The following is a 13,232-nucleotide window of genomic DNA, read 5'->3' as shown; positions in this document are numbered from 1 at the left end:
AATATATATTTTATATCTCCTGTTTTGTTTTTTGCTTTTCAAGTTATTTCTGATTGGCCAAAGAATCTCTAAACGAGTGACATACAATCTGTCTGACAGGTGACTCCTGAACAGAATGTATTCACCCAGACTAAAACTAAAAGCCCTTTACGTCGGTCAGATCTCAGGGCTTTCGCAGTACCTCTCACACTAACGACTAACGAGTCACTTTGTTTGAATAAAACTACAAAACAAAAAATGATTGTTTTTTTTTCCCTGGACATTTCTATATAAGCACAGGTAATGTTTGTTCTTGCACGGGTTCATATTGTTGTACAATTCCTACGTCTTTGTGCATTTTTAATAAAAGAAAACTGCCGGTGCAATTTTCTTTCTTTGCCAAAAAAAAAAACGCTTGTTATCAGATGGTGCACAAAATTGTAAGTTATTTAAAGAAAAAATTGCCTTTAAACAGGCCAACTGATTAGTTTGAAAGTTAGAGCTTAACATTTCTGTCAATTGACGACACAGCTCAGGCGTACGACCTGAAAAACTAGAGACCAGCCTTTATTATCAGTGCAGATCACATTTAATAACACCCTTATTAAAAATGTTTAAAAAGCATTTTTATATTAATTCATCTCTTATTACATAAACCTCATATATCCAAAGTTTAACCAAAGTGAAAGAATAAAAGATGCCAAATTGTTGATACCTCTAATGACTAAATCATGACCTTCTGTTTCTGGAGGTATAAATACGGTGTGACGCAAAAGCCAATTTAATTTAGCCAGGAAGCTTAATGAGGATTAAAGCCTCTAGAGAGCCGTGGGCATCTTGGTGTCACCAAGTCTCCAAACATCTGATCCAGATGTTCACTGAAGACAACAAAAAAGAGGGCCTGCAAGGGCCCACGTTCTGCATGTTTTAGGTGCTTTCCTAATACGTGCTTTATTAGTTGGCCCTGCAGACTTAAGACATCCAGACTAGAGAAATTGGTCATTTTAATCTGATGTGTTAGAGAAGGAATGAATCTAACGTGCAGAAAATGGATACGGACCCCATGGTCTGCCTGGATGCTGTTTAGCAGAGATTCTAGTTGAATTAAAACACTTTTTTTTCTGTCTAACCATCACAAACGTAAACATGAAGGATTATCTCAATTGAAACGATGCGCAGATTCTTGATAGGAGGCAGGTTATGCTTAACAAACACTACAGGTTTCAGAATATAGGGAGGAATGCCTTCATTGTAAAAGGTGAAGGTTGATCCAGAACACGTGGCAGAAGAAATGACCTGATCTCAGACCTAAAACCCTCTGAGGAGATGAAAATATCAGCGAGGACTAAAACCCGTCCCCCTGGTTAAAACGGGATGTATAAAGTATTAATAGGGGATAATAAGGTAAATTGAGTTTTTTTTTTTTTTCTTATCTACACTAAGAGCAGAAAAAGGTTCTTTCCACTGCAGATGGGTCTAAACTGTTGGATCATGTGATACAATTAGATGCACTGATTGTTAAAATTTAATTCTCAGCCTGTGACCCGGCGACCAGTTTAAGTTTGGACCGTTCTGTTCAGCTTTCATATCTGACCCGACCCAGCCTCCCCTGGTTCCGGTGGAGGTCACCTGTGAGCATGTCGAGGCCTTTACTTCACTCCTGAATGACCTGGCAGTGATTTTTTTCTACAGCAGCTTTATGTAAACAAACTCTTTGGTGATAATGGGGGGTGTCTTCCACATTCTGGCATTAAGGGAGCCCTTTTCTCCTTCCTACTCAAAGACGTACGCAACATTGGACATTTTGCTTTGTCCACGTGTTCCTGTAGAGGCCAAATGTCGCTGGACACTTTCTGTCTCTAACATGCAGACTTTCAGATTGGAACTTTGTACAATTCAGTGTTACTGAGTTTTTTTTTTTCTGACAAAAAAAAGAATCAACACATAAATGTTTTTAGGTTTAACCACAGTTTGTCGGCATGGTTTTTATTTCCACACACTCCTGCTTTGAGATCTTTCAACGTTGTGAAAAACTTTATTATGACCTTTTGAAACTGGTCTTCATCAACAGCTTTTCAGGCTCACTTTTTAATTTTTGGAAACATGTTAATATCGGTCCAGAAAACGGCCCTTTTATAAAGACCTTTTTATTGTTTTAACCTGTGACCAAGGAAGGTCCACTTTATTTTTAGAGCACAATTTATTTTTGAATAAGGATTTTAATATACATCTAAAATTTAATTGGATGCAGTTTCAGATTATTTGAACTAGTTAAATTGAAGCCTTATAGGAGATTATTATGATTACAAATTGTTTGAAAATGATGAGAAACGGCTTTCATTTTGGCTCACTTGGATAAATTCATATCATTTTTATATGTATAGAATAGAATAGAATAGAAAATCCCTTTATTGTCCCACAACGGGGAAATAGTGGTGTCACAGCAGCATTACACCAAAGTTGGTCACACAAATGTGGACCTTAGAAGTGTGTAAAGTATGAGTAAAAATAACATTCACATAAAATGTAAATTTAAAAAATATAAGAAATAGACAAATAATATACTGTCCTGTAAAGTGTTTTTACAAATATAAATACGGTGCAGTAATCTGAAGAATAAATAATCAATATACAGCTCTGGACATTTTTACAGTAGTGGGAAAATAGCAGCAGCACCAGCGATGATGCAAAATGACAGCAGCATGTTATTTAAGTGACCAAGACAGGGAATGCAAAGGCAATATGAAAATTGTGATCTTACAAATTGTTTTATTCTTGTGACATTCAATTTGTTTCCCCATTTCTATTTCTATATAATTAATGGAAAAACTTAAATATCCAACAAATATAACTGGAGTAAATGAAAAATGTAGGCTAATGATTTGTAGCACAAGTCAAGACTTTAACTAGGTGCTTTAAAACAGTTTAGAGTCACATCCACTGGTGTGGTATTCTGATAACGAGCAGAATCGGCCTCTGACCATCAATCTGATGATGGTTTTCTGAGCTGCTCTGTTAGTTTCACACTTGATGCAATGAGACTGGATTCTCCGTCTCATTTGTTCTGGACCTGGGTCAGCTGGAGGCCGTCTCTTAGTGATCTCTGCAGAACATTTGTGAGCTGCTAAATGGTGCTTTGATGAACTCCTGGAGTCATTTTCACCACAGCTCTATGTTTCTCCTATTTAACTGTTCTCACTGTGCTTCACTGTTTTTTTACTCTTTAAATATCAATAGATGTCTGTAATTTGGCTTTATATGAACAAAGTTCCAGAAAAAAACTTTTACTAGACCTGGAAAACTGTTGATGAAGAGTATTTTACTTTTTGCAGATAGTTTCATCTTTAAACATTTCCTGTCTAACCTTGGATTAAACAAATTAAATCTGTTCCGTCTCTCTATGGAAGACCTTTTCTATTAACTCTGTGCCTAGTCTACAGATTCTCCAACAGCAGCACTGCCCATGAGATCAAGGCCCACAGAGATTCCCTGTCTTCAACCTTTTTCATCACCTTTTATTTACAGCGTTCACAAACATCAGCAACCGCTTTGATTGTAAGATCCCAGTCCGCCGCCTCCCCGGCTCTGATTGGTGTATCTGTCTCCACTGGTTCATTTACCAATGTGTTTTTAACATTGCATTTTGTGGCTCAATAAAAGGTTGATAAACGCTGAAATGTTTTCCTATCATCTCTGTACAGAGCGGTGAAAATGATAATAGATGTATAAAATGGATAATTAGATGGTTGGTTGATTTGTTTGGTTTTAGTGATTAAATACAAGCAAAGCTGGAGGGATATGAGCAGGATGGGGATGTGTAGAGTGCATTATTTATTAGATATAAACATGATAAAGTTTTTCAGCTTACTCTACCAGACAGATTTTTTAACTTTAAATTCAGTTTCTCTAGATCGTTTTTTTTTTGTGTTTAAGTAGAAACATTTAAAGCACAGGAGTGTTACTGTTTATCTGCATCTATGAATCATAGATTAATAATAAGAGAAACCAACTCATCTGTTGAAAGAAGCAGAGCGAACAGTTTTTCAATTTTATATTTTAAGTATTTACAGATTGCTAATTGTTTACTAAAAGGTGTTTTGGTAAAACTGGAGAACAGACTCCGGCATGCAGGCGGTGGTCACATCTGGGCCCAGATAGTAGTCTGACTCTGTTTAGTAGTAGTCTGTTTCTGAGGAAACAGTCAAGGTTATGACCAATGCAAACTTTCATGACTTGGTTTCTGATGGTGGGTGGAATCATTTTTGTCAAATTTAAAACCATAAACTAAATGCTGCATTATGGCTTTTTATAAAAAAAAGGGGTCACTTTTTAAAATGGTATATTTTAAAGATGGGAGGAAAAAGACTGGATGCTGATCTTTATTCCCTTTTAAACAGGCTGCAGATTTTTATTGTTTTATTGATTGAGTTAAATTTCTTTTTAATACCTACATGGTTTAGGATCTTAAGCGGCATCGTAGCTGGCTTGTTGGCATTACAGGCGATTACCAAAGCATCCAACAGTCAGCTAAAGACAACACAAAGGCCTGGTTAATACCAATTTTATAACCTGTTAAATCAAGCTGCAAATTTTGACCCTTCTTGTCTAATTCAACCAATTAGTGCCGATGATTAATCTTTCTCCAGACATTCACCAGACTGGATGTTAAACCAGTTAACCTCAGCGGTGCAAAGGAAACACTTTAATGTATCGGAAGTGAGAATAAAACGTCAAACCAAATGAAATTGTTCAAGCGAGGTTACTTTTGACTGCAGCAAGGTGGTCTAGCTCATGACGCTGTTGCCATGCAGCATGAATGTTTGAACCATGGACCAGACTTTGCATGTTCCTCCCACGTGCATGTGTGGGTCCTCTCCGTGCTCCGGCTCCCTCCCACAGTCCGAAAAAAATGACTGTGTAGTTGGTGGATGGATGACTACGGCATATAATTATTTAGGGGAAATATTTTGTCTCAAATTTTCATACCATCTTCTCATAAACTCGGATATCCTGATAGAAAGTCCCCCTTAGTCCCTTAAGGGGATCTACAGTGACCTTTCAGGGACGTGGGTTGACCTGCTCTAAGCTATTAATAATGATGAACAGAAGGTAACCGGAGGTCTTCAACAGGGGTTCCCCGACCCCTAGGGGGTCGCTAAAAGTTTTGGTTGATTACTTTTTTTTATATTCCCCCTGCAATTTTTTCCACTAATTAAAATGTCTTTAAATCCACATTAACATGAATTCAACACACTGTAGTAAACAAATAAATGGAGGCAGAAGATGTCTTTCAGTCATCAATGCACACATTCAGAGACACACAGGAGCTCTTTCAAGCTGGGCACCATTTCATTCACAACACCTGACCCACCAACCAGGAATCAGAATCAGAAATACTTTAATAATCCCAGGGAGAAATTACTTTTGTTACATTACTCCATCTGTAATAGAGTGACTATAGGACCAGTTTACACAATTTAATAAAATATATATAATTAGGGGGTCCCCGCTCCATCACGCCATCAGTTTGGGGGTCCTTGGCCTGGAAAACGTTGAAGGACCCCTGCTGTAGACTAACCCTCCGGGATCCACTTGAACCATTGGGAATTGGAAGACGTGAACCTTGGAACACATCCAGAAATTTTAAGAGTCTCTGTAGATTGGACAGAGGGATGACCTTTGACCCTGTGCCTCCTGTCTTCCACTTTTAAGTGAATGCAGGCCTTAGCAATGAAACATGTAAGAAAGAAAGCTTTCTGATTTTGAAATGTTTATTTTCATTCAGTATGATTTTATTTCCTGCTTTATTACTATGAAAAAATATATACATTTTTTTTCCTTAATGTGAATGTTAGTAAAGTTAATATTGCTACATTTAGCACCAGAAGAAATTGTGAAATTTCATTTCTTAACCAAAAAAATATATTTATAAAAATCAGTTTTTATTAAAAGAAAAATTAACATCAAATATTAATCGAGTTGCAAAAAAAATCTGAAAGCCTTTTGTAAGCCTTCATTAACCCGCCACTCAGAGCAACCAGGAGAAGAGCTTTATTCGTCTCAGCTGCTCCATCACCAAACTAGAAGTGAGAACAATCTACGACTAAATGAAGTCCAGTTTGTGTTTATAAAGCTGCAAATAAGGAAGTGCGTTTAAAACTATGTGATATGTTTTACGTTTCTAAAACTTTCTTTGAAGTCTGCCCATCTTCCAACTGTGCACATTTGTCAATATCTATGTTTGATGCTTTGAATTTTGGGAACATGACACAGACCAAAAAACAGCACCTAGGACCTCAGAGCAGCAATTAGTCAGGCATCATAATGATGTCCTGCAGTCAGGATATCTTGGAGCAGGCATCCCCAAACTCGGTCCTCGAGGACCGCTGTCCTGCAGGTTTTAGAGGTTTCTCTGCTTTAGCACAGCTGATTTTGATGATTGCAGTAGACCAACAGCCTGTTAATCAACTATCAATTAAAATCAGCTGTGCTGGAGCAGAGAAACATCTAAAACCTGCAGGACAGCGGCCCTCGAGGACCGAGTTTGGGGATGCCTGGCCTGGAGTATAATACGGCCAGAATAATGGATCCTGCAGGACAGAATTAGACAGTGCGAAGAGGTGAAGTTCGGAGGGGGATGTTGAAGTTGTTCAGCAGAGGACATCGTGCTCAGTTGTGCTGCTTCCTTTCTTGATGGAGGTTAATCAAACTATGTCTATATTTGCATTTTTTAGATAGGTGTTGCTACTGGCAGGTGGACCACATGGAATATACTGATGGGTTAACTCAGGCTTCAGCTGACTTCCATTCTTTGTTTTTTTTTGTGTGTGTGTGTTTTTTTTTTTTATGCAGACATTTTCTCCTCAGTTACATCCTCCAGCTCATTCTGGGGGATCCCACAAAGTTCCGAGGCCAGAGGGCACATATTGCGAGTTCTGGGTCTCTCCCCAGTGGGAAAGCCTCCAAAAGGAACCTTAAACCTTAACGCAGGCTGCATCAAGTGCTTGCTGGATTTTCCTGGTTGTTTTTTGAGTTCTAAATGCTGAGAATGGCTCACTGATTGACCAAAGACGTCTGATCAAGATGGCATCCCTGCCGAAGCAGAAGCAGAGCGATCTGCTGATCTTTCTGTATTCCTCACACATTTTCTTCCAGGCTTCTTCTATGTTATCTTTAGCTGACTGTCGGATGCTTCGGTAATCGCCTGTAACACCAAAAAGCCAGCTAGGATGCCGTTTAAGATCCTGAATAATTCTCTAAACCATTGCTAGTCTGCTTGTTTGCCACAGTATTTGCATCCCTATTGACCCTATTCATAAAATATGGGATGGCGGTTTATAAAAGATTCTAAAAGAAACCTCAACAACTGAAGGTACGCATCGACTAATGGTGGAAAAAGCAGGTGTTTAGACATTTAACATGAGTTTATATCTGATTGTAGAAAAGTCGTTCAGTCATGGTAACACTCTTAATTCATTTCACATTAATGTTTTATTTAGAAGAGCTGAAGCTCGACAACCATTGGTACATCTACTAAATCACTCCTCACACTGAAAAAACAGAAATCTAAATAAGACATTTTTTCTCAAAAACTTACTATTTACTTTTAAGATAAGAAAAAAAACTGCATTGTCATATTTCAAGTGCATATTATCTAATTACTTTATTTTAAGAGTAAAAATACCGATTCCATGGGCATATCATGTTATTTACTTACTCAAATTAAGGGTAAATACACTTAATTTTAGACATTTTTACTTATTTCTACATGGTTTTTGCAGTGCACCTTTGGGGCAATAAATGATCAGTCTTAATGGAGTATTTTTATTCTTGTTTTTATTTCTTCATTAAAAAAAAACATGATAATAGAGTTAGAAGAAACAGAACTTGAGCTTATTCACAAAGAGAGTACATTTGATCAGCGTGGAGTGCATGGAAATAATGAAACCAGTATAAAAAAAATATGAAATTCAGATTTAACGTAGAAAAATAAAACATCGGCTCAGCTCTTTTGCGCATTAACCGCTGTCATATGAGGTTGGATGAAGCACTTTCTGCAGAAAATCCCTCAGAAGGTTGTTGTAGACACGGTGGTTGTGGTGATGTTTTCATAGCCCCTGGAATTCAGACAAGAAAAGATAAAGATGAAAGAGGGAAACCAGAAACCAACAGCAGTTTGATGCTGTGTGCTAATCATAGATGTTTAATAAGCACCCTGTTAGGATAAGCTGGTTATGCAATGGATGGATGGATGGATGGATGGATGGATAGATGGATGGATGGATGGGAAATGTTTTGAGAGAATTTAGAATTTTGATTATTACCATTATCGTAATAAATGACGACGAATGCAAGGCGCCGCGCCTGCTTTGTCACAGCCCATCCTTTAGACACAACAACATACCAGTAAATCATACAATTCATGTCAAATGGCAAAGAAAATCATGTGTTTTCTAAATGGGTTCCTGCTAAAAATATAAATAATTTGTTTTTTTTCAGTAAAAACATTATTTGAGTCAGGCCTGTAGTCAGACATTAAAAACAGAAGACTGTATTTATGGATAAAGATGAGAAAAAAAACTTTCTTATTTTCCTACTAAATTGATGTCTTTAATCCTAGTTTAGAAATTCTTTAATCAAACTTTTTAAAAGTTATTAAGGCTCAGAACCAGGAACTACAGCTAAAACTGATCTGGATCCAGATCAGTCATCAGATTCCTGATCTAAACTTCTATGGGAAGAATTAACTAATGTTGTTTTTATTAAACTAAAGGGGGTGCTGAAATATCCATCCATCCATCCATCCATCCATCCATCCATCCATCCATCCATCCATCCATCCATCCATCCATCCATCCATCCATCCATCCATCCATCCATCCATCAGAACAACACAAAAATAAAGGTTCCTACCCGTCAAGTTTTCTGAGGAACTCTGGGAACCACGCAGCATTTGGACTGATACAAACTTTGGAGCCATTTTTCCTGATGACACTAAAGGAAGAGAGTCAGAGAAACAATTACTTCGATTATAGATTCAAGAGCTAAACACTGGAATTGACGATAATTGATAAGGAAAACATTTTTATTTATTTATTAACCTTTAAATTTGTGAGCCAAAAAAATTTGATCAAATCCAGTTAAAATGGTGGTTGATGTATGGCTGAAGTGACTTACACTCTTTCTGCACGGCGGCAACGTCCTGATGGAGGAGTCACCTCCACTTTGGCAACATTGAGGGGAGAAATACGATGAAAGGAGTTTTTTAAACAGCGACACCCTGACCTGGAAGATGCTGCAGAGAAAAACAATCACATGATTAAAATAATGTTCAATATGTTCTCAGCTCATGGTTCTACCCCACTGCCTTTTGCTTAATCCCTGTGTTTAATCCCTGTCTTAAACTAGGTTTTAACAAATTAAAAACAAGAAAAGATTGATATTTTTTTTCTTCATGTTAAAATTTTTTCACACATTTCATAACAATTTAATCTAAATAATTTAGGTTATGTTTTCTAATGGCAAAAAAAAAGTACAGCTAAACTAATACGAAATAAATAAACAAACTCAGTAACTATAAAATTGTCAGAATGTTGAATCAAACATTAGGATTTTCATACCATGCAGCTCAGGGATGCAGCAGCAGAGAGTCAGAGCAACCAGGAGGATCAGAGCTTTCTTCATCTTCAGAGTTTCTGAGCTTTCAGCACCGTCAAGGATGTGGCGAAGATGTGTGAGTGAATAAAGTCAAGCCTTCGTTTATAAAGCTGCAAATAAGGAAGTAAGCGCGTTGGTGTCGGAAATGCTTTGCTTTCTTCCCATCTGAACGTACAGGAAAAAGACAATTATATGTAAAACTTGTGGCATCTTGGTGCTTTCTGGGGGTTTTGCTGAATCAACATTATTTTGGGTGATTTTTTTTTTTAATGGGCTTCTTTTAATAAATCTATTTAGCAGAAGTTTATTTGAATCAAAATAGTAATCTGCTGTAATTTCAAAGATAGCTACAGGGACTTTATAAAAACTGATAATTATTCAGAAGACCAAACGTTCACATCATGGACCTGTTTTTGTTATGCTTTAGCATACTCAAATAGTTATTACATATATTCTCCTTTGACTTAACTAATAATCTATTAATTTGTGATATGATATATAATTTGTGATATAATTTGAGACAAGATTTTATGAGAATTTTGTTTCATGTTTTAACATAAGAAAAAAAATTACATCCGATCACTAAACAGTGGATATCGATTACAATCCTTCTCACAGCCGTTATGCCTCTATTTAACTCAGATATATAATCAATTCATTTTAGCTCTTATTCGCTGATGAGATTTATAAACAAATAACCTCTAATGTCAGGTTATGTGAAGGTTCTAAGAGGACCCAAATGCAGAGACAGAAGCTGATGTGGTTTCATACTGATTTAATTATCCAAAAGGTGGCAATTGAGGCAAAAATCCAAAAATAAGAAATCACAGAAAACCAAAAATGAGAAGAAGGGAAAACACACCGGGGGAGCAAAGAAACGACAAGAAACCAGAAAACTGTAACTGAAGAGGAGGCGTTTATGGCTACGATCACACTGCAGGCCTTGAAAAGCACCTTTGAGATTGCTCAAAAGTTTGTGACGTATGCCAGTGTATGCCATACGTGGGCCATAAGTTACAGGTAAGTTATTTGATCGTTGACATACGTTAAGTGTAAGTTCCTTATATGTCGCTTCCTCTAGCTTATCCAACACCTATGAGTAACTTGTGCATAACTTACACGTAACTCATCAAGCACTTATCTTTAACGCATATCAACGTATTTGATCCAGACGACCACAGAAGGTGTCTATAACGCACAGCTACTGTATAATGGCGTATTGGCAGCGTTTTTGGTATTGGGGGGGTTCACAGGAGGAAACTGTCAGTTCTCCACCAGACTTCATCCCCATCATAGGAGCGAAAAGGTGAGTGTGATGGATCTTCCCTGCCTTCACAGCCACAACCAAAAATCCTCCTAGCAGACATGATTCTGAATCTGCTGTGACTGTAAACCCTCTTTCTTTGTTTCCTTTTCTTATTTTGTTTTATTTATTTTTTTGGGCGGACTGTAAACAGCAGCCAGGTTAATACTGTGATCAAAGACTTTTTTTTATGCAGACCAGGTATCTCCGGCAAATCACTGCGCCGCTTGAGGGGAGCAGCTTTAACTGATGCTTCATAATGCCCATGAAATGTTGCACAAGCATCATTTCATGGGCATTGGGCATTGGGCATTGCTGTGCGTTATGCACAAGTTAGGCATTCGTTGGACATAAGTTCTGGACTCGTTATGAATACGCTATGTATACGCCCGAACTTGAAAAAATACATGGAAAGTTCAGCATATGCCGGGGTTTTAGAAGATTCTGGGATGTCGGGCAACGCTGTCAAGAAAAAGATGGCTTCCTCAACCCCTCGCTCAAACCATCTTTCTTCCTTGGACAGAATATGGACGTTGTTGTCCTCAAACAAGTGTCCTTTAGCCTTCAGGTGTGTCTCCAATGTAAAAGTCTGCGCACGCTTCACTACACTGAACGGTGGAAACCACGTTGCCGGCCTTGTTTCTGGTTGTCTTGTCTTTGGGGTTAACCAGTTTTTGTCTCAGGGTGTTTGAAGTGAGCAGGGATCCTGTGTCGGTTGAAAATCCTCCTGTTTTTCAAAGACTCCAGCAACATATGGAATGACAACGTTCCTTCTTCTGTTTTCTTCCCTCTCAGGAGACCTCTTCTTGTTGATTTTTAGAAAAGCCCACCTGGGATAACTACAGTTCTTCAGGGATGTCCTAATGTGTCCATGTTCTCTCACCTTCCCTCTGTTGATGGTGGGAATGGTTTCTGCTCCTGTCTGAGGGTTCTGATGACGTCTAGTTTGTGTTCCAGTGGGTGTAGTGGTGATATCTAGATAATGAGGTCATCTTATCATTTTAGCAAAACAAAGCCTCACTGCAGGTCCCTTTCCCTTCCTAGTGCAGATCTGAGCTCCCTTCATTTCAGAGTCCAAGATCAGTTTCCAATTTGACCCATTTCATCATACAACACAACTGTTTTATTTTCTTATTCTTGTGAGCAGTCTGGGATGTGGTTTAAGCTGCACTTGTGGCTGGTCTATTGTGATCCATATTCAGAAACAGTAGCTTGTTTTGCTAATGCGTTAATGGTGCACAAAGTAGCCAGGTTAACAATGTCATCAATGCAAATGCACAGAGAATCCAACCTGAATCCCACTGTCATGAACTGACTAATGGAACTAATAGAGACAACCGCCATAATTAGAGGGAAACTCATTTTACAAGTAAGTAATAAGAAAAAATTGAAATTTACCTTTTTAACTTGAGCAATGCTCAAGTTATACATTACATAATGTAATGTTATGTACAGTAACATTATATAGCATACAACAATGCTTCTTAACCTCAAGTAGCATTTTATAATATAGAATAAATTAATATGAGATAAATTCCAATTACATAATGTCACACTGAGAACAATACACAATGAAACATAACATTAAATGTATTATAGCATAGCCTATAATGGAGTGTTGGCCTAGTCGTTAGAGCAGTTTGTTTGTGCTCTGAGAAGGTTGCAATACCCGGATTGATCCCCACAGTTTCCACTCTGGGTTCCTGATCAAGACCCTTTACCCCACACTGCTCCTCATGCACCACACAATGGTAGCCCGCTGCTCACCAAGGGGATGGTTCAAATACAGAGTGAATTTCCCCATTGTGGGAAAATAAAGTGATTTAGAACCGGACCAAAGGTTAAGAAAACATAACATGCATCAAATAAGATGCTCAAAAGACAAATAAAAAAAAAAATATTAAAATCGTGACCTATGTCTTTCAGTGGTTTGAAGGTTAAAGGGGGAAAATTAGGTCGACAACAAAGTCTTATCTCAAACAGAGCATAAAGCTCCAAACAGAAGGAGGAGTAACCTTATCCATCCGTTTAAGCGAAAATACTCCTTTATTTTGGAAGGCAGTTCCTTCTTGCTCTATTTGTGCGTTCTGAGAGAGACAGGCTGCCTGATACCTTACCAAAGGTTCACAAATGTTTCTCCCTTTAATCCTGTTTGCTACTTTAAAGGAAGCTTATCATTGTTTTTATGGGAGGTAAAAATAAAAAAAAGTAAAATAAACCTTCGATCTATGTAAATAAAATAGTCACTGTAAAGAAAAACAAGAAGGATGAGAAGAGGTATCTATTTCTGCTA

General features: G+C 37.7%; 1 protein-coding gene across 2 annotated transcripts; it reads right to left on the bottom strand.

Moving 5' to 3' along the window:
• Positions 1-7,668: 7,668 nt before the first annotated feature.
• On the bottom strand, positions 7,669-9,706 carry cxcl13 (chemokine (C-X-C motif) ligand 13). 2 transcript variants are annotated; one of them, XM_015373610.1, is made up of 5 exons: positions 9,600-9,706; positions 9,157-9,274; positions 8,893-8,973; positions 8,304-8,363; positions 7,669-8,096 (listed from the first exon to the last, which is right to left on the bottom strand). In XM_015373610.1, the coding sequence occupies exons 1-4, from the start codon at positions 9,661-9,663 to the stop codon at positions 8,306-8,308; spliced, it is 321 nt and encodes a 106-aa protein (XP_015229096.1). In that variant the 5' UTR covers positions 9,664-9,706; the 3' UTR covers positions 7,669-8,096; positions 8,304-8,305. The 2 variants fall into 2 exon arrangements, with proteins under 2 accessions (XP_015229096.1, XP_015229097.1); XM_015373611.1 differs by lacking the exon at positions 8,304-8,363.
• Positions 9,707-13,232: the final 3,526 nt, after the last annotated feature.

The sequence above is a fragment of the Cyprinodon variegatus genome, unplaced genomic scaffold (assembly GCF_000732505.1).
Source record: "Cyprinodon variegatus isolate N-32 unplaced genomic scaffold, C_variegatus-1.0 Scaffold89, whole genome shotgun sequence".
NCBI lineage: Eukaryota > Metazoa > Chordata > Actinopteri > Cyprinodontiformes > Cyprinodontidae > Cyprinodon > Cyprinodon variegatus.
This window is presented reverse-complemented; position numbering and strand designations above follow the sequence as displayed.

Bases quoted from the DNA above. Each gene is read 5' to 3' on its own strand.
- cxcl13 (XM_015373610.1), bottom strand. From the start codon at position 9,663: ATGAAGAAAGCTCTGATCCTCCTGGTTGCTCTGACTCTCTGCTGCTGC. The intron at 8,974-9,156 runs GTAAGTCACTTC...CTCTTCCTTTAG, and splicing joins TGCCGCCGTGCAGAAAGAGT to TGTCATCAGGAAAAATGGCT. The intron at 8,364-8,892 runs GTAGGAACCTTT...TTGTGTCTAAAG, and splicing joins TTCCTCAGAAAACTTGACGG to GATGGGCTGTGACAAAGCAG.